The sequence below is a fragment of the Ahaetulla prasina genome, chromosome 1 (assembly GCF_028640845.1).
Source record: "Ahaetulla prasina isolate Xishuangbanna chromosome 1, ASM2864084v1, whole genome shotgun sequence".
Lineage (NCBI taxonomy): Eukaryota > Metazoa > Chordata > Lepidosauria > Squamata > Colubridae > Ahaetulla > Ahaetulla prasina.
The window spans coordinates 102,784,069-102,805,862 of record NC_080539.1 but is presented as its reverse complement, the minus strand read 5'-3'; the positions used below and the strand labels follow the sequence as shown (position 1 = coordinate 102,805,862).

Genomic DNA, 21,794 nt, shown 5'->3' with positions numbered 1-21,794 from the left:
AAAGAAAGAAAAGGTTGAGCATCTCAGCGATGTGGAAGAGGCACTCTAAGAACGCGCGGTCACGTGACCGACCTCTTCCGGGTTCTCCCCCCTCGGTTTCGTCTCCTAGAGCACGTGGGTTCTTGTTTGCAGCTGGCCCGGAAGTTTCGTTCTGCCGGCTCATTCGGAAGGGCTGCGTTGCGCGGGGTGGCCGCCTTATCGGGGAAGAGATAAGCCAGTGCCGGCAGATTACAGGGGTTCAGTCGGACCGGACTGACTTGTGGGGAAAATACCAGGCACTTCCTCGCCGTCGCAGGTAGGTCCGAGGACCCATTGCTCTCGCCGCCACCCCCACCCCCCCACCTCCCAGGGATGTTAGCAGCATTTCCACGACAGGGTGAAGCCCAAACTGCCTACAACCGTTTTCTTCCAACTCGGTTAACTGAGAAAATGGTGTGGGATCGATCAGGCGTTTGCAAAACTTTAAGAACGCTTGTTGCGTGACCGTGGGAGTGCGTATCAACAAGACACGGGACTTGGTACTTGACCCTCGGGCATCGATCAGGTTAATAGAATTCTTTATTGGCCAAGAGTGATTGGACACACAAGGGATTTGTCTTTGGTGCGTTTGCTCTCAGTGTACATAAAAAAGACAAGATACATTCGTCAAGAATCATAAGGTATAACACTTAATGATAGTCCATAGGGTAAATTTAAGCAATCAAGTCATACTAGGAAACAATTAATATAAATATAAATCATAAGCAACAAAGTTACAGTCAGGTTCAGGTCAAACCTATTTCAATCCATTCTTTCGTTGAAACATGGCCTCCATTAAAGGGTTTGCGGACCTGACCAAACACTTTGGATTTCAAATAGGAAAAGTCATGAGATGAAGTTGGGGTTTTGTTTTTTGTTTTTTTACAAACATCCTTTTCTGCAGATACTTCAGTCTACTTTGCCTCTGTTTTATCTGGAATCAATGAGGGTGTTATTTGTTGCAGAGAGTAGCAAAGACTTATTGAGAACTGAAATTAAAACCAGACCAAAGTGAGTCTGCTGCAGCTTACTTAAAGGACCCACTCAAGCACAGTTATCCTAAAAATGGTTTTGCCAGCTAGAACTACCAATGGTAGGAGACTCTCATTTCCAGAGCAACAGGTCAAGCAAGAACTGAGAGGGAAAGGATTAAGTTTTAGGTTTAAAATTGAGGGATTAGATTTTTTCCCCTCCTTAAAATATTACCCAAGATGTGGAAAAAAAACAACAATCTAAATGCTAGCCATGATGGTGCAGTCAAAACTGCAAGTGTTACATATTTATATACAGGCTTGACTTATAACCATAATAATTGAGGCCAGAATTTCTGTTGCTAAGTGAGACATGACTTTTGTCCCATTTTTGAGTTTATTAACTTAACAATTGTTAGCTAATAGTTTTAAAGTGAACTCCCCTTCCCAATGTCTGTGGAGATTCTTAGTCATCCAGGTCATGGTTGTCCCAAATGTGGAAATTTTTTCAAGAGGCAGCTAGACTTTCTGGGTTTTTTTTGAAGATGTTTTGCTTCTCATCCATGTTTCGCTTCGTGGATGAAAAGAGAAACATCTTCAAAGAAAACCCAGAAAGTCCAGTTGTCTTTGAAAAAAGCACCTTGGGGCCTGGCTTCCCAATGACTTTGCTTGTCAGAAGGTTGCAAAAAGCAATTGCGTGATCCTGGGATGCTGCATCCATCATAAATATAAACTAATTGCCAAGCATGCACATTTTGATCACAGGACCATGGGGATGCTACAATGGTTATAAGTGGAAAAACGGTCATGAGTCACTTTTTTCCGTGCCGTAACTTCGAGTAGTCACTAAACGAATAGTTGTAAATCGAGGAATACCTGTATTCATCCTATTGCTGACCATCTAACTCTAGGCAGTTTACCATAAAATGAATACATTTTATGAACACAATATAAAATATAAAAACAAACCAGCATTCAAGGATTGTATAACTATATGTGATTATTATTTTGACTTTTTTTTAAAAATTATAATCTGGGGACACACCACCATTTTGAATGGAATTGTACTACAACTTTCACAGTCCTTGAAATAGTAGGGAATGCACAGAAGTTTTTTTAGGAGCTTTGTCATGAGAAGGCATATATAGTATACCAATTTGATAGCCAGGCAAAGCTTTTGTTGAACAGATTGGAGTCTTTAAAATAGGTCAGTGGTGCTGAATTGTTTCTGGGGGGGAGAGGTGGAAACAGCTATCTATTCTCTTCTGAATAACCAGCATTTTTTAAAGGGTATACTCATACTGATTTTCAAGCGAGGTTGATCATATTGACTGGCATTTGTATTTGATATCACTTACAGACCTTCCAGTAATTCCCACAGTTCTAATGGATATTATCATACATTTTAATACATTTTCTGTGAATTACATGTTCATTATGACATACATTTAACCCACTTTTGAAGATGAAATTGCCATTATTTTTATTTGGAAAAAATAAAAATTTTAAAATAAAAAATATTTTATGAATTACTGGCTTCGAATATATAGTCATATGATTTGACTAATAATATTTCCTTTACTGAAAGTAGCTGTCAAATTGCATCGTTCACATTTGACAAACGGGTAGGCGGCAAATTGGTGTATGCAACACTTGTCACCTCTTCCAATTTGGATTTTTCTGACTTACTTACTTACTTTCTTTCTTTCTTTCTTTCTTTCTTTCTTTCTTTCTTTCTTTCTTTCTTTCTTTCTTTCTCTTTCTTTCTCTCTCTCTCTCTCTCTCTCTCTTTCTTTTTCTCTCTCATTTCTTTTGTTCCTTCTCCTTTCTTTCCTTCCTTCCTTTCTTTTTTCTTTCTTGCATTGTGATGCATTGTGCTGTCTTTCTATGTGCTTTTTTCTATGCTGCATTATGGTGATAATTTAATTTGGAGGATTTATATTTTCTAGTATATCTGAGTTGGCTTGTTGCTATAAAATCAAGCTAGTTTATCAAATGTAAAAATACTGTGCAAAATTATTTTTCCATTGAAATCACGATATGATAAGCATATGTATATATAAATGATATTTGCTATTTTTCTTCCTCTACAATAAAAGATAAAAGAATCAGGAAATGGAGGAGAAAAAAAACAAAAGGAGAAGTCCCAAGTCATCTATGACTCACGTCAGTCAGGTTCACAACAATAAGAAAAACACTGTGCCTTCTAGCAAAAGTACAGCATTTACCAATTCTACATCCCAGGTTCATTTACAAAAACCAAAGCTTAAAAGGTAAGGTTTTATATGGAATGTGCTTCTGGCTATCAAAGCTGGTTAAATTTGAGGGCTTTACAATTTTCAGGCAGGGAGACATTAAGGGATAAAGAATACCTGACCCACAAATCATCCAGTTTGCCATGCTAAGCCGTCTGTGGCTTCCCCTTTTTTGAAGCTTTTCCCCCAGAAGCTCCTTGGTATGATGTTTTCCAACCCTCTCATTTGGGGAGGGGTATGGGTCAACAAATTCAAGCTTAAGGGTGCTGGCCCCTTTGGATGTGATCATCCAAACTCCATTTATGAGTTTAGTCATTAGAGGCAATATTTGGTTCCAAACTAATTTTGGTTCTATTGTGATAGATTAATTAAAAACATACAAACACATACATGCTGTTTCTTTAACTAACTGGGAGTTTTTTATTTTTAAAATTGAGTGTGATCTTTACTACTTGAGAAAATGGTGCATAAAACAAAAGAAGAAATTACTTTTCTTCCAATCAGTACAATATTTCGATACAAATTTCCATAAGCTCAAGAGCTTCATGGAGCTTTGCATGACATCTCAAGTGGGTAGGGCAAGGAACACGATTTTTGAAAATTTTCAAGGTTTTAAGGGGGGTAAAATATATCCCCCACACAAAAGAATATTAGTAATAGTGGACATTTCCTGCCAGTCCTGTAAATCCAATAGAAGAGAATATCTGCAGCTCAGAGTTGAACAGTGAAATCTTTGGTGCTCTCTGCGCTGGTTGTTTGCTTGCAGATGTTTCATTACCCAACTAGGCGACATCATCAGTGTGAGTAAGTGTGGGGTTTGCACCCTGTTTTCATACAGCAGCTTGCCCTGCCAGTTTTGGTGGGGATGTAGTTTTCTCTTAATCAAAGAACTACCAAGGAGAATGAATGTAATGAAATATCTGCAAGCAAACAGCCCGGCTTTGAGAGCACAAGGGATTCCACATCCCTATAATTTGAAACAATTAAGGAGGTTTATCTTCAGGGCTTTTCTAATCCCCAGATACAGTTTTCCTGATATTTTTCAAAAAGCATGAAAAGCAAAGTGGAACAATACCTTCAAAAGAAAAATAAAGGTATCATACAATATGTGGCATTGCTAGAGCTTCCAAAGATGGATGCCATAGAACAGAGGTCTTCAAACTTGGCAGCTTTAAAACTTGTAGACTTCAACTCCCAGAATTCTCCAGCCAGCCATGCTGGCTGGAGAATTCTGGGAGTTGAAGTCTACAAGTCTTAAAGCTGCCAAGTTTGGGGACCCTTGCCATAGAAGAAGGATTTTAAAAGATTTTCAGGACATGAAACCTGTTAGTTAAAATAATATTTTTTTAAAAAACCCATTCAGGAGGCCAGACTTCAATTGTGTTCAAGTAAACTTTGCTTAGTCTTTCACAAAACCCAATCAACACAACACTATTTGAAAAAATAATGCTGCTGCTATTGCAGTCATTTCAGCAGATAGAGGAGATAATTCCAAAAATCATTGAGGCAAAGAATAGAAGTAGCCCGCCACTAACATTTTATACTCTGTTCTGCTCTTTTTTTGTTGTTTTTGTTTTGTCATTCCTATATTAGTCTTCCAGTTTTGCAGAGCTACTTGCTTCTGGTTAGGGAAATGGGTAAAGGAAAACTAACTACAGGGCAATACAAATATAGTCTGAGAAATATCTCACCTGCTCTGTTGACTTGTTTCTTTTTTAGATTTGGCAAGGAATGTTTTGGCCAGAAAATGAAACAGGACATGTCCAGATAAAAGAGATAGCATCCTTTGGTTAGGTCCTGAAATGTCTCCATTCTAGAACAAATGCATTGACATTTCAAGGTCTAATGAACATTGCAGAATGAAGGCAGTAGTGCAAGTTCTGCTAATTATTCGAGTCAAGAAACATTTCCCATAAGTTTTCTTCTTTTTTCTTCTTAATACTCAAGAATGGAACAATGTGTTCCCTCCTGGATTTGAAGTGGTTGTACAGTGTTTTGTAAATAAAAGTATTTCTGAATGTAAACTCAGAACACAGTCAAAGAAACTATTTCCAAAGATGAGTTAAAGATATATTAAAGATGTATATGTGAATTCCTGTCAGGTTCAGCCCTTAAATGGGCTTATGTTTTTCTTTCAGGAATAGTGATATGCAATGCAAACTCACTTTTTTCTTTTGAAGATCCTAGTAACTTTGATAGCATGTGAGATAATTACTTTGCCACTCAGAGTTACCTCGAACTGTGATATGAGTGGCATATAAATTAGATAAATACATCTAGGGGTACATCCAAGGCTTTGATAGCAAATATCCAGGCATGTCTGGAATCTCCTGCTCAATGAACAGAATGCAATTGCAAAACAATAATCAAAATAACAGGTTCTACTTAAATACAGCATAACTCAGTTTATCCAAAATATAAGAAAGTGAAAAAGCAAGTTCTTCGTGAGACGCCTAATGATTCTGCTACTCTTACTGATCAGATAGTAGGTCATGCTGGTCAAGATAAGGTGGCACCTGTACATTATATCTCTTTCTAAATTATTTTCTCAAGAGATAAGCCCAAGCATGAGTGCAGAAGCTATTACAGGACGTCAGCTGTCCTGGCTAAAAGCTGAATCTTGAAACATTCCTGTACAATACAAGAAGGCTAAACATTGAGGGACCTGGATATTGTAACAAGGCTTGCCTGTTCTGACAAATGTCTGGATTTCTGAAAAGGGCTAATACTTCAGCCCTAATAACCATTTCCCTTTTATTCTTATACTTGGTATAAGAATAGAAGAGGGTACAAATAACAGTTAGTTGGAACTGAAATATACCAGATTGGTTCTTTCAGCTTTTAAGGGCAAAGTGTAGAATTGGCATACAGTAATTAATGTGGACTAGGGAATGATGAAGGTATATATGATGCAGAATCTTTTTTTGGAAAGTTGGAACAAAGCTGATTCCTATCATGATTTGTCCAAATAAGACACCACAATAGGATAACTTCACTTAGGGGAACAACTGAAATAGTTGCTCCAGACCAATTAGAGAAGAAAAGGAGGCTTTTCCCAGAGACTGAACACTTTCCTAAGCTAATTGAGCAGTTTTCCATTAGCCTTCTTGATAAAGGAAAGCAAAATTTATGGACATATGATACATAAGCTATCTGATCGGTAGCTTTAAAAACTAACCCTATGAATCATAACCTGAGTTCCTATAGTGAATTGTTTTTGTATATGTTTGGGAGAGAAGGGGTTAAGTTCTTCCTTCAGAGCAGGGGTGTCAAACTTGCAGCATCAGGTCATGTGACGTCTTGCTTTGTCATGTGATGTATCGCGACTCCCCCCTTTGCTAAACCAGGGGTGGGCCTGGCCAGCGTGTGATGCATCCGGCCTGCTGGTCACGAGTTTGAGACCCCTGCTTCAGAGCATTTGTTGAGGTGGGACATTCAAAGTAGCAAGCAGAACTAAATGACAATTTTTCTGTCTTAGAGGTGTGAAAGAGAAAGCCAAAACACCAGGAGTGGAAAACAAAGGAGCCCAGTCAGCTCCAATCCAGCATTCATTTCTCACGGATGTATCAGATGTTCAAGAAATGGAGAAAGGACTTCTGAGTCTTCTGAATGACTTCCATTCTGGAAAACTGCAAGCATTTGGTATTTGTATTCTGACTGTTCCCCTAGATAAATTACATGTTGAAATGCTCATGTGACCACTGTTGGAAAAAGTGGGACATTGAGAGCATAACTGAAAGCAACTGCATGATTTGCTGAAGTCATACAAATTGGGAAATGTTTCATTAAACTTATTTTTTCAAGGCAAGTTGCTTGGATCAATGTACCGTTGCTATTATGGTACTACTTAATGGATTTATGTAACAGTTTTCTACTGTGGTGAATACTCAAAATAATTTTGAAAAGTTTTTAAAAGATAAAAATCAACATTAAAATAGACAGTAATGTTATTTAACAATTCTGAGCCTGGCAACCCTTTTTTGTATTCCATTTGTAATATATTTGCTATCCGAACTCTTTCTTCAGAATTTATATTTTTAAAGGAGGAGTAGAATAGTAAGAGGAGATTTTAAAAAATAAGTTAGCATTCAGAGTAAATTGTCTATAGTGGCCGTGGCTTCACCTGTTAAGACTAGAAAGTAGGGTATGTAACATATATATTTCAGCATACTATATTCACAGGCCTATATTCTCGCTAGCTATGTAAGTGATTGTAATACATACTTAAATTAGCTGCTCAGAGTCTCCCGAGCCAGAAGATGGGCAGCAAATTTTGATAAATAAATAAAATAAATAAATTACTTTATCCTCCCAATGAGACACAAATTTTATTTGCTACATATCCAAGCATAGGGAGAATGGCCTGAGTCTTGCCCATCAATTTTGAATTATAGCTAGAAATTTAAATTTTTACATTATTTTCTGTCTTTAATTCTTTTTTTCAGAAAGATTGGGAAAGCTGAAACAAATTGGAAGGAATAAACAATTCCAGTGAAATGTTTTCTTTAGAATAATGAACGCAATGTGACAAAAAGCTGTTTTTTTAATTTCTCCCAAATGTCTCTCTGGTTATGGCTAAGCAATGTGTAGAGGCATGTTTGTAAACCCTCTTGCAATTCATAAAATCCAATGTGTTTTTCTGGAATAATGTTGAAACTGGAGGGAGGCATATGATCCTAGGAAAAGATACCCCTGCTTTAAAAAATTTGCAGAGAGCTGTCCTGTAAGCATGGCTTGCACTGTCCAAAGCATCTTTTTGCCTTTGTTCACAGCTCTACTTTCTGTTAACTTGTAATAAGTAGGCCTTTATTTAGGGCAGCAGAATACTGCAATTCCTGTGTGTGGAGGACAAGCAATGCAGTACAATTCTCAAAGGCAACAGTGAGATGCTTTTCTGTTCCGAGATGGCCACGAGTGAGGAAGGAAGGAAGGAAGATTCAAGGCTTGATTTGCTTGTGGAATTGTCTGCTGCTGACTTTTTGTTTAAAGTCTTAAGTAAGCCTCAAAGGATAGAAGAAACACCCAGAAATAAAATTCCCATGATACTAAAGCAGTGCTTCTCAAGCTTGGATAAATTACTCAGGCTCTTTGGATAATGACACCCAAATCTATTACCAAATCCTCTCAGGGACATTGAAATTAAAGTGTTTTACCCAGGGGTGAAATACTACCGGTTCGGACCGGATCGTCTGATCCAGTAGTGATGGTGACGGGCGGTTCGGAGAACCGGTAGCAAAAATTCCTGCCCCCCCCCCAATGCCCAGCTGAGCCGTTTGATCATCAGAGGCTTTTTTTTTACTTTTAAAAGCATTTTTTCTTCAGCGGAAAAAATGCTTTTAAAAGTAAAAAAAAAAGTCTCAGATGACTACACAGCTCAGCTGGGATCGTCAGACCTGACCTGTTCAGCTGAAGAGATTGTAGAAAAAATGCTTTTAAAAGTAAAAAAAAGAGAAAAAGTTGGCCACCCCCCACCCAGTCACATTACCCCCCCACACACACACACCAAATCACACCCACAGAACCAGTAGTAACAACTTTTACATTTCACCACTGGTTTTACCTACAATGGGTAAGCCTTTTGATAAGCGGCTTTGGGTAACAAAGCAAAACATTTTGGAGCAATGGATTAAAGTATACTTTTTTATTTAATAAGCATATCAAACCTGATATATGAGTAAAGTCGTGCAGATTACATTGTATTTCTGAAAATAGTAAAATGAACCTATACCACTAAGGGTATAAAAATGAATATGGTATGACTTAGCCACCAGTGGTTTGTATGGCAGCACAGATCTACACGGGACTGCCTCTGAACTTCACCTGGACCTTTCTGTTGATCCACTATGTCAGGGGTCTCCAACCTTGGCAACTTTAAAACTGGCTGAAGAATTCTGGGAGTTGAAGTCCACAAGTCTTAAAGTTGCCAAGGTGGGAGACCCCTGCACTATGTGGCAGCCCAGGTGCTAACTGTTACATTCTAACGTGAATACATGACACCTGTACCCTACAATGGCTCCTGTTGGTTTCTAAGCGCAATTCAAATGCTGTTTTTAACTTTTAAAGCCTTACGTGACTTAGCATGAAGGTACTTTCAGGGCTACCTTCTCTAACTAGTCTTGCCCCATATGTCGCAGTAGAACCTGCTGGTGGTCACTCACAAAGTCTGTAAAGTTAACAGGGTTGGAGATTCACAGATTGCTTGTCCTTTGGTGCGCCTGCATTCTGGAAAAGCCTTTTCCTGGAAATTGTATGAACCCCCACACTTCTGTTTTTCTGTAAGGTATTAAAGTGGAGCTTTACAGGGAGCTTTTGAGATTTGAGATGGCATCATAAACTTCCCTTAGGGTTGGCTGGCTGTTTGTAATTTATTTCTCTCTTTTTTTTTATTGTGAACGTTTTATGATCTTACATTGATGGAAGGGGTAAACTAACAAGAGTTTTCTTGAATGTGGTGAGGTAAATCCAATAAATCATATTTATTCATCACCCCACAAAAGCACTTTTAAAAAATGATATGTGGCTTCAAAGCCTCCAGAGATGCCACATCTTTAGCTTGGGATCGCCTAAAGAAAACAGAAAACCATCTGCAAGATTTATGGAAGGACAGGTTCAGGGAGAATTACTATGAAGAAAAACTAAATTATGGGGTTATCAGACCTTCAAAGGGGAACATTGCTTCTACGCTGTTTCAAGCGAAGTGCTCTTTTGAAGCTGGTTTGTGGAGTCATGTTGCCCTTCAGTTCTGAAGAGTAAAGCACAGGCGCGATGTTGCACTTTAATCATTTTCTTAAGCTTCCTGTAGCAGTTCTGATCTGTCTGTTAGCATGATGGAAAGTTAATACTTTCAATTATTATCAAATCTTTGGCTTAATGCTCTTTTATACCTTTGTTTACTTCAGGAAATGAATGTTCTATTGAGCAAATGGAACATGTAAGAGAAATGCAAGAGAAGTTGGCCCGCTTGAACTTGGAGCTTTACGGAGAGTTGGAAGAACTCCCTGAAGATAAAAGAAAATTAGCTAGCGACTCTAATCTGGATAGGTTGTTGTCAGATGTAAGTATAAGCAGGGCGCAGGGAGTTTATAATAGAGTCTTGCAAAGGGTGTGTTTCAAAGGTGCTTTTTCGAAAGGCAACTGGACTTTGTTTTTCCTTGAAGATGCTTTGCTTCTTCAGTTCTGTTTGTTTCAAACAATTTTGAGCACCAGATTTTTAAAGAGTGACCCATTTTAACAGCAAAACTGTCTCACAGTGCTCAGAACACCCTGCCTTGCATTCTAACGCTGTACTTTTGTGAAATTTTATGTTCCAAATGAAGCATTTTGCACTCCTTATTGAGAGCAGAGGTGCAAAAATTCCCCTGACTTCAGGTCTGTTTTTTATCCTTCAAAAATAGGTGGCTTTGTTATTTTTGTAAAGTTTGCATAATAAGAAAATTACATTGTTCAAACTATAACCTTTTCCTTCATAAGTGAAGGTGCGCTGACAATGAGACATTTTCCCAATATTATACCACCCTCTATTGATAAAGAAAAAACACTGCAGCCTTCCTTTTTTTAAACCAAAGAATACATTTAAAAAGGAATGTATTCCATTTTTTTGTCTTTTCATCCCTCCCTAAAACCCTATAAATACCATTACATTTTCATAAATGTCAGCATTACAATCTCTGGAAGCAACAAAAAGAGGTATTGATAGGTTTCAGGTATTTGTTTTGCATTCTGCCTTTGTGGTATCATTACATTTGCATTTGGGAATTTGGTAAAGGATGAAAGTTGAATCTAATGTGGATTGCAAGATTAGTTTAGTGCTGTCACAAATGTTTGAATAACAAAAAATATTAAATTGATGGGCCGCTGTTGTTTCCCAAAGTAGAAGTCTCCTGCAGAAAAGGCAAATTCAGTTTATTTTTCCATCATTGATGAAAAAATGTTCTGGAGGGTTTGGAAACATTGCAGAACAGTGTGGGGACATTGCTGTGGGAAATTGACATCCAATTCTTTCTCTAGTTGGGGTTCCAGTAGAGCTCAGTCTCTTTTCTAAATACAATTAAGTCTTACTGATAAATTATCTGGACAATTAATAAGTGCAACTTTTTATATTTCTTTCTGCTGTAGCTGGAAGAACTGAATTCTTCTATGTATCCTTTTTGTGAAATATCAAGTCTTAACCAAATAGTTGTGTAAATGTAATAGCTCATTTTATACAAAGAGTAAAATTAAGTGCATGTGAGGCAACTGCACCTCAGTCTAAAAACAGTTTAATCTGTTTTGTCTGAGCCTGCAACCGAGAAACATTTAACATTTCTTCATGATTTACAAGTTATTTTAAATAGCATGCAACTCACATTTTTCCGCTTTTTGTTCCCTCCATTTCTTTTCACTTCCGTATCTTTGTACATCTCCAAATTTACCTGGTTACTTTACCTTCTGCTCAGTTTTTGAACAGAGCAATATTTCTTTAGTGGCTTTGAATGGAAATCGGTTGTATCAATTGTGAACTAACTTAAGAGGTTGATAAGAAACAGTGTGATTTACTCCATGTTTGGGCTGTAAGTTGATTTCACATGCTTCCCACAAAACTCTTCTCTATAGACCTGAATAATAGTGGGAAGTGTCATTTTTTTGGCTCAGTAATACTTTTCTCCATGTGGCTTAATAAACTATAACTTGGGGTGTCTCTTTCTGTGTGTTTGTTACTATGTAGATTTTTAAAAAGCATTGTATGCTTACTACTTATCATTTTTCCTAATGCCTACGTTCACCAACCTGGTTGCCTTACTCCTATTGTTTCTAGTAGTAATAGCAATAGCATTTTTTTTTATTTGCATTTATATCCCGCCCTTCTCCGAAGACTCAGGGTGGCTTACACTATGTTAGCAATAGTCTTCATTCTATTTGTATATTTATATACAAAGTCAACTTGTCAAAGTCAACCTGAGTCCTTCGGGAGAAGGGCGGTATACAAATTTAAATAATAAAATAAAAATAAATAAATAACTTATTGCCCCCAACAATCTGGGTCCTCATTTTACCTACCTTATTTAGACTTAAATACTGCTTCGCAGTGCTTTACAGCCCTTTCTAAGCGGTTTACAGAGTCAGCATATTGTCCCCAAAAGTCTGGGTCCTCATTTTACCAACTTCGGAAGGATGGAAGACTGAATCAACCTTGAGCTGGTGAGAATTGAATTGCTGACATTTGGCACAATTAGCCTGCAATACTGCATTCTAACCACTGCGCAACCATGGCTCAAGATAATTATAAAGATAGTAAAGTAATAGTAAATATAGTATTATTAAATATAATAATAGTGAAACGATAAAACAGAATATTGGACCAAGGCTGTGGAGACCCAATTGTCATACCCAGTGTGAAATTAACATAATTTTGATTTTGCATAATTTTTAAAAATGTTAAAGAGCAGTAGGAACTGGGTCTGTAATGTGACATAGCCTAGTAGCATCTCTGTGTGGTAGTTAAGATGTTGAACTAAATCCAGGGAGCCTCAGGCTCAAGTCCACCTTCCCCCACTGTAACTCCCTGAGTGACTTTAGACAATGTTTGCTCTCAACTCAAGCTACCTCATTAGTTTTCTTTCGTGAGAACTAAAAGGTGGAAAGGCTTTCATGTCTGCCATCTTGAGCTCCCAGGGAAAAAGCAGAAATAATTTCAGTATTTAGAGCAGGGGTCTCCAACCTTCGTCCCTTTAAGACTTGTGGACTTCAACTCCCAGAGTTCCTCAGCCAGCTTTGCAGAGTTGAAGTCCAGAAGTCTTAAAGGGACCAAGGTTGGAGACCCCTGATTTAGAGGACTTATTCTGGGATTATATAGCAGAGAAAGAACCCATTTATTTTTTAAAAATCTTTCACCCAATATCTATCTATGACTATGATTTAAACTTGAGTGAAGCAGTACTACAGTTGCATGTTTTATGTGAAATGTAACTTTTCCATTTTTCTCATGCTCACCTGCTACTTAGGGTCCTTTTTTAGAAAGGAAAGACAAGGTTCTATGTATCCTGGAGCCCCTTAAAAACATCTTCAGAAATTACCTCAAAACTTGCTTCTCCTGAAATGCATGTAAACTTAGAAGAGCATAAGACATTTTACTTTCAGCTCAAAGTCGTTGATTGCTATTCCTTGACACCTTACTTCAGACAGAAACTTCACTTAGCAGATGTTCAAGATCTTCCGAATACCAGCAGAAGCTAAACCTGCGGTTTTCTTGCTTGTTTTTAGGGGATCCAAGTTCCCGTATTTAATTTCCAGCAGACTGTTCCTTGCTTCTGTAACAACATGTTGAAAATAATTAATATGTGCACACACTCCTCTTAGCAGACGTGCGTTGTTGCAGCCTTGTCAGCCTTGAAGCTTAGGGTACAGGACGGCCATGTTTTGCTGCTATGCTTTGTATCGTTGCCTTATCCTCTGTGAAAAGTGGGGAAACTTGAAAGAGCATTTCTAAAATGGAAAAAATAATAATAATCAGTATTGATTAAGTTAACAATGAACTATGGTGTGCCTGCTTCCTTTTCCACAATGTAGACAATCAGCACATGCTCAGTGATGCCATTAAATGAATGTTTAATTTATTTTAGCAATAAAATAATTTTAAAGACCTCTATTTTCTATAGAATTTTTGTTACCGTTGAGCGTTTTTATGTGTATCTTTATTTATTGAATTTATAAAACTGTCAAATTCATAATTTATTACTCTGGACAGCAGATATAAGTAAATAGAATAGAAGAGAATTTATTAGCCAAGTGTGATTGGATAAATATATAAAATAAATAAATATAAATAAATATATTTATAAATATATTTAAATAAATAAATACATATAAATATAAAAATATTAATATTTATATATTAATAATAAATATAATATATTAATATATTAAATAAATATAAAACCAGTGTAATAAACTACAACAGTATACAGATAACCAAGGCTGAAAATAGCCCTTAGACTTATATACAGGTTCATAATGCTTTATGGGCCTCTCTAAGCAGTTTACAGAGTCAACATATTGGCCCCAACAATCTGGGTCCTCATTTTACCAACTTCGGAAGGATGGAAGGCTGTGACAGCCTTGAGCTGGTGAGAATCGAACTCCTGGCAGTCAGCAGAATTAGCCTGCAATATTGCATTCTAACCAGTATGCTACCATGGCTCAAATAAACACTCCCTCTCATAATTGAGTGGGTTCAGTGACCATCTTGGTCCAAGACACAAGAGAAGAACAGAGAAGAACATCTCTTCTCAGCTTTACAAAACAGTAGTAGGATCAGAGTGCCTGTACATTAGGGCTGGGGAAGAAGCTCATCCCAAAGAGCAGATGTTTCAACAGTAAAAGTATGGAGTCTAGGTCCCATTAGATAACTGCCTCAGGGGACCTGAAGCATGTCTACTTTGCTGAGTTGGATGAGCAGAAATAGCTGAAGTTGGGCTCATCCTACACATAACTCAGCCCTCAAAGCAAGGGAGGAATTGCACTACATTTTCATTACAGCTTTACATTTCCTTTACCACTTGGGAGCCCTTGTTATTAGAACGAGTTTGTAGTTGCACATTGATTTCACTCATTTAATAATCTTGAGTGAGAAAAAGGTCTCAGACATTTGTCTGCAAGCAGACAACCAAGCTCGGATAGCAACAAGGATTCCACATTAGTCTTTTGCATGTATATAGTGCATGTAGACTAATCTGAGCACAACCAAGCCCCCACCAACACAGGACACACCGCCAGCCAATCAGAGCACAAAAAAAACCCCATCCAATCAGAACACAGCCAAGCTCCCACCCAATCAGTTCAAACCCCCACTAGCAGTTAAAAAGGAAGAAAGAGCTGCAATCACCCATTGCTCCCAGAAGCACGAAGCTGAAGCCTGAAGATGACGAATGAGACTTCGTCGAAACGTCGCCAAGACACTTCCAATTTTACGCGGGAAAAAACCCAAATAACCAAAGACTACATACAAACACCCGCGAAAACCTCAGAAAACAAATATATATATATATATATGTGGGTCTTTGGTTATTCGGGTTTTCTCCCGAATATATATATATATACACACACACACATATATATATATATACACACACACACACACACACATATATATATATTTGTTTTCTGAGGTTTTCGCGGGTGTTTGTATGTAGGTCTTTGGTTATTCGGGTTTTCTCCCGCGTAAAATTGGAAGTGTCTTGGCGACGTTTTGACGAAGTCTCATTCATCATCTTCAGGCTAGGTGCTTACAGCTTCCTATTTGTAGGAGAATGCTAAAGCAGGAAGCCAAAGATAACTGGAATATCAGGCAAGTTTGGCCTTGGAGTACAAAATGAACCAGGGAGCAGGCAGATCGATTTCTGTCAAGATAATCTGATGGTCATAGTAAACAGTCTCTTCCAACAACCCAAGAGACAATTCTACACATGGACATCACAGACAGTCAACACAGAAATCAGATTGACTATGTGCTCTGCAGCCAAAGATGGAGAAGTTCTATACAGTCAGGAAAAACAAGACCAGGAGCTGACTGTGGCTCAGATCATGAGCTTCTCCTTGCAAAATTTAGGCTTAAATTGAAGAAAGTAGGAAAAAGCACCAGGCCAATTTAGTATGAACTAAATCATATCTCTGATGAATACACAATAGAGGTGACAAATAGATTTAAAAAATTAGATCTGATAGACAGAGTGCCTGAAGAACTATGGACGGAGGTTTGCAACATTGTACAAGAGGTAGCAACTAAAATCATCCCAAAGAAAAAGAAATGCAAGAAAGCAAAATGGCTGTCTGAGGAAGCTTTGCAAATAACTGAGGAAAGAAGGGAAGCAAAAGGCAAAGGAGAAAGAGAAAGATACACCCAGTTGAATGCAGAATTCCAGAGAATAGCTAGAAGAGATAATAATGCATTCTTAAATGAACAGTGCAAAGAAATACAAGAAAACAATAGAATAGGGAGGACCAGAGTTCTCTTCAAGAAAATTGGAGATACTAAGGGAATGTTTCATGCAAAGATGGGCATGATAAAGGACCAAAATGACAGGGACCTAGCAGAGGCAGAAGAGATTAAGAAGAAGTGGCAAAATTACACAGAAGAACTATACAAGAATGAGCTTAACATCCATTATAACCACAATGGGGTGGTCACTGTCCTTGAGCCAGACATCCTAGAATGAGAAGTCAAATGGGCCTTAGGAAATCTGAGCAACCACAAAGCTAGTGGAGGAGACAGTATTCCAGTTGAACTATTCAAAATCTTAAAAGACGATGCAGTAAAAGTGCTACACTCACTTTGTCAGCAAATTTGGAAAACTCAACAGTGGCCGCAGGATTGGAAAAGGTCAGTTTACATTCCAATTCCAAAGAAAGGCAATGCCAAAGAATGTTCAAACTATCACACCATTGCACTCATTTCACATGCTAGTAAGGTTATGCTTAAAATCCTACAAGCTAGGCTCCAGCAGTATGTGAATTGAGAACTACCAGAAGTACAGGCAGGATTTCAAAGAGGCAGAGGAACTAGAGATCAAATTGCCAACATACACTGGATCATGGAGAAAGCTAGGGAGTTCCAGAAAAACATCTACTTCTGCTTCATTGACTATGCTAAAGCCTAAAGTGCTAAAGTGTGGATCACAACAAATTGTGGTAAGTTCTTAAAGAGATGGGAGTTCCAGACCATCTTATTTGTCTCTTGAGAAACCTATATGCGGGTCAAGAAGCAACAGTGAGAACTGGACACAGAACTACTGATTGGTTCAAAATTGGAAAAGGAGTCCGGCAAGGCTGTATACTATCGCCCTGCCTATTTAACTTATATGCAGAGCACATCGTGAGAAAGGCGGGGCTAGACGAATCAAAAGTTGGAATTAAGATTGCCGGGAGAAATATCAACAACCTCAGATATGCAGATGATACCACTCTAATGGCAGAAAGCGAAGAGGAACTAAAAAGCCTCTTGATGTGGGTGAAGGAGGAGAGTGCAAAAGTTGGCTTGAAACTCAACATTAAGAAAACTAAGATCATGGCATCTGGCCCTCCTGGCAGATAGATGGGTAGGAAATGGAGGTAGTGACAGATTATATTTTCCTGGGCTCCAAGATCACTGCAGATGGGAACTGCAGCCAAGAAATTAAAAGACGCTTGCTCCTGGGGAAAGCTATGGCAAATCTAGACAGCATACTAAAAAGCAGAGACATCACCCTGCCAACAAAAGTGCGTATAGTCAAGGCTATGGTTTTCCCAGTTGCAATGTATGGCTGTGAAAGTTGGACCATAAGAAAGGCTGAGTGCCAAAGAATTGAGGCCTTTGAACTCTGGTGCTGGAGAAGACTCCTGCGAGTCCCTTGGACTGCAAGGCGAACAAACAAGTCAGTCCTAGAGGAGATCAACCCTGACTGCTCTTTAGAAGGCCAGATCCTGAAGATGAAACTGAAATACTTTGGCCACCTAATGAGAAGGAAGGACTCACTGGAGAAGAGCCTAATGCTGGGAAAGATTGAGGGCAAAAGAAGAAGGGGACGACAGAGAATGAGGTGGCTGGATGGAGTCACTGAAGCAGTCAGCGTGAGCTTAAATGGACTCCAGAGGATGGTAGAGGATAGGAAGGCCTGGAGGAACATTGTCCATGGGGTCGCGATGGGTCGGACACGACTTTGCAACTAAGAACAACTATATTTATTTTAAGTAATGAAAGTGTGAAGGTATGCTGTTCAAATTTTCCACTTCTAGTTGCTTTCAGGTAATTATCCTTCTATATCTGTATGGTCTTATTATTTTCAGATGATTGATGGAAGAGGAAATTAAAACCAGATGCCAGACACTTATTATGTGAAAGTGAGTGGTTTCATATGGAGATCATTATATTGATGACTGATTAGCATCACAGCTTGATTCTCACAGTAATAACCCCTTTCTCTGCTGAGCTTTACTGATCTGCTCCCTTCCATATAAGTGGGGACCACAGTAATTTTCACTATTATAGATATTGGCATGTTTTAATTGTTTCAGAGGTGTTACTTCAGTGGTAAGTTTTTCTGTTTTCTGGAAAATTGAATATCTACTTTGTATTGTTGTTTGGTATGTTGATAAGAAGGGCATAGAAAGTTTGGTTGGTGTTGTTTTTTTTTACTGGGCCTCCATCTCTAGGAAGAGCTTTATCTCTCTTGTTCTCTCTCTCTTTTTTTAATCAAAGCCCCATAGAAATATTGTCATATAAGTACACAGGTTGATAGACATAGTGCTACAGTGCCATGCAAAGCCAAAGGACTTTGCCCTTGTAAAAAGATTCAAACTGGACAAGGAATATTTATCTTCTGGTTCTGAGTCAGCCAGTGTTGGCTAAAAGCCCAAGGTATGTTGTATTGTGTACATTGGTTCCTATGGAGATGTGCAGAAGACCTTCAGCCAACAATACTTCTGGCTTTTCTCAGAAGGGAAAGATCCATCAATTCTTAAGGTAAAGTAGTAGATCCCCTGTGATCATTTATTTGTTCAAACATGTGAATGGATAGCTAGGATATTGAGGGGTCGGGGGGGTGTATTGTGTATGCTCTGTTTCAGAAACTGCGGAGTTGATGTTCTCTTAGTCTAAAAAGAGCAAAACGCGTCATAACACTGAATCCTGAGGCTGACGCACAAAAGCTTAATTTGTAGGATAATTCTAGAGGTTAATAGGATTCAATTCATCTCAGAGTGCAATTGTTTCCCTTATAAAATTTATAACAAAAACATTCGAAGTTAACCTAGCAAAAGGAAAGAGTGAAAACAAGAGCAAAACTTGGAATGTGAGAGTGGAAGGAAAATTTCCCCTTTTTGCTTTTCCAGTGAACATTATTGAGCTTTAATCCCTCTTCTTTCTATCCTGTCTTCCGTATATGGAAGTCTCACCCTTTTTTGCCCCCGAACCACAAAATCTAAAATGGAGCTTTTGAAAAGAAAAAGTGTATGTTTTAATAAGAAAAAAAAGTCTATAAAAGACTACTTCAGCTTCAATCACAATATTACAAGAGCAAAAAATAGATTCAAGCTAAATGTCAATCGCTTCAAACTTGATTGCAGAAAATATGACTTCTGTAACAGAGTTGTTAATGCTTGGAACTCATTACCTGACTCCATAGTCTCTACTCATAATCCCAAAATCTTCAACCAAAAACTGTCTACTATTGACCTCACCCCATTCCTGAGAGGACTATAAGGGGCGTGCATAAGAGCACAAATGTGCCTACCGTTCCTGTCTTATTGTTCCCTTCATAATATCCAATTAATATAGTTGATGCATAATTTTAATTTTATATATATATATATATATATTTTCAAGATATGCTGTTTTATCTATGACATTTGTTTGTGTATACTGTTGTGACAAAAATAAATAAAGAAAGAAAGAAAGAAAGAAACTAATAGCTTAGTATTTGATTTCTCCCTTTCCGCACACAGATATTGGTAGTACTCACTGATTTATTCCCTGCATTTTAACCACATATTTTAAACAGTTGTTCCCCCAGTTTGTGTAAGAATAAAAAAAGAGTCCATGTACACACTCTAGAACAAGAGATCCAAAGCTCTTCAGCTCATTGACCCCTTCCTGATATTTCAGATTGTTAACAGCTTCAGAGAAAAGAAATGTAATATTTCTAAAGTAAATGTAAAGATAGAAAAGGTGAAGAGGGATTTCTTCAGATTTATAGTAACATCAGATAGTACAAATTTTTGGTCCAGTTACTAATACGGAGGATAAATTAAAATACCACCACAGTTTGTCATGTGGCTAAATCATCATGATGCAAATTCATTGATGTTGGTGCCTCACTCAACATGGATCAACGGGGATCCAAGTAATATTTGGGGGCGAGGGGCAGGGAAAGTGTTATGTATTCATGTTTGTACCTTTAAATATTTGAGCGGGAAATCAGCATGTTGCTGATTGGACGAAGCCTCCAGTAGAACTGTATAAAAGGAGAGGTTTTTCCCCCAGCCTGTTGCTGGGTTCACCCTATATTAAAGAGCTGTTGTCAATACCCTGGTCTCCAGCCTCGTTACTTCCCGAACCTAACATTGGCGACGAGGATGGGATCTCGAGGCTAAGGAGAACCAGAACCGAGCTGAAGCACGATAAACCCGAACCCAGCAAACTCAGGGCAGAAAAGCGGAGATGGCCAGTTACACTCCGCCCGCACCGTTTGACCCGGCTAAGGAGAAATGGGGAACGTATATGACCCGTTTCGAAAGCTTTCTAGAAGCCAACGAACTGCAAGGAGTTCCAGATAACCGAAAAAGGGCTTATTTCTTAAGCCACTGTGGTCCGGAGGTCATTGATATCGCGGAAGCCCTGGCAGAGCCAACGCCGTTGCAGTCGGTGTCATGGCCAACTCTACAGACTTTACTAAAAAACCACTTCGCACCAACGCCGTCCAAATATGTGCGGCGGTTTGAATTCGGAGAGCGAAGGCAGATGGAGGGTGAAACCATCGGTGACTACATGGCCGCCCTAAGAAAAGCGTCCAAGGACTGCGGATACCGCGACCTAGACGAGGTGCTCCTCGAGCAACTCATCCGAGGCGTCAAAGACATCCGTTTGCGACGACGGCTGCTAGCAAAGAGCAACCTAACTCTGGCCACCGCTCTGGACGAAGCCAGAGCACATGAAATGTCCACCCAAGCGGCGGAGACACTGCAGAAGCCTGTCCCACCAAAGGCGAGCGCGAAGGCAACCCCGGTGCACCAGGAGGAGGTTCAGACCGAATCCGACGGTGAAGATGAGGAAGGGGTCTGCCGAACCGAGAAACGCGACAAAGGGGACAGAGATGAATGCGGGAGCTGCGGTGGTCAACACCAGCGGCAACGCTGCAAGTTTAAGGACGCGACCTGCCGGCGGTGTGGGAAGAAAGGGCACCTAGCTCAAGTTTGTCGAGCGGCCCAACCTTCCCGCCGAAAATTCAAATCGGCCAATCAGAGCGCGGAATCGGCAAGGCGACCCGCGATTGGCTCAAACAAAAAAGGCGCGGATTCCAACCAAACAACTGTGGTCATAGGCCGCGCCTCGACCCGAGTGGAGAAGAAGATCTTCACCAAGCCAAAAATAGAGGGAGTACGGTGCCGGCTTGAAGTAGACACGGGATCAGCGATCACCATCATGTCCTGGGACACTTTGGCGAAGTCACTGCCGTCTGTCGCGAAGCGCCACCTGCAAGCACAACGGCTACGAGTCCACGACTACCAGGGGAATCGCATCCCTGTTCGACGGACCACCTCCGTCCGAGTCGAGTACGGTCCACACAAGAAGACCCTGCCCATCACGATCGTCGAAGGAACTCTGCCCAGTCTGTTGGGACTAGACTGGTTTCGTGCCCTGGGCATGGGAGTGACTGGCATCTACAGAAGTGACTGTAACCTGAAAGACATTCTCTTTAACGAGTTCGAAGATGTCTTCAAGGACTGCCTGGGCAAGTACAAGGGGACCCCTATTTCCTTCAACTTAGACCCCCAGGTAGCCCCCATTAGGCTTAAGGCGAGGAGAGTCCCTTTTGCCCTAAAA

At 39.3% G+C, this 21,794-nt stretch overlaps 1 protein-coding gene across 1 annotated transcript; it reads left to right on the top strand.

The window, feature by feature from the left end:
* Nucleotides 1-140: 140 nt before the first annotated feature.
* Nucleotides 141-13,866, top strand: CCDC28A (coiled-coil domain containing 28A). Its single transcript, XM_058170825.1, has 6 exons — nucleotides 141-295; nucleotides 3,089-3,262; nucleotides 6,723-6,886; nucleotides 10,144-10,298; nucleotides 11,360-11,382; nucleotides 13,402-13,866. Exons 2-6 carry the CDS (start codon nucleotides 3,105-3,107, stop codon nucleotides 13,454-13,456), a joined length of 555 nt encoding a protein of 184 aa, XP_058026808.1. The 5' UTR covers nucleotides 141-295; nucleotides 3,089-3,104; the 3' UTR covers nucleotides 13,457-13,866.
* Nucleotides 13,867-21,794: the final 7,928 nt, after the last annotated feature.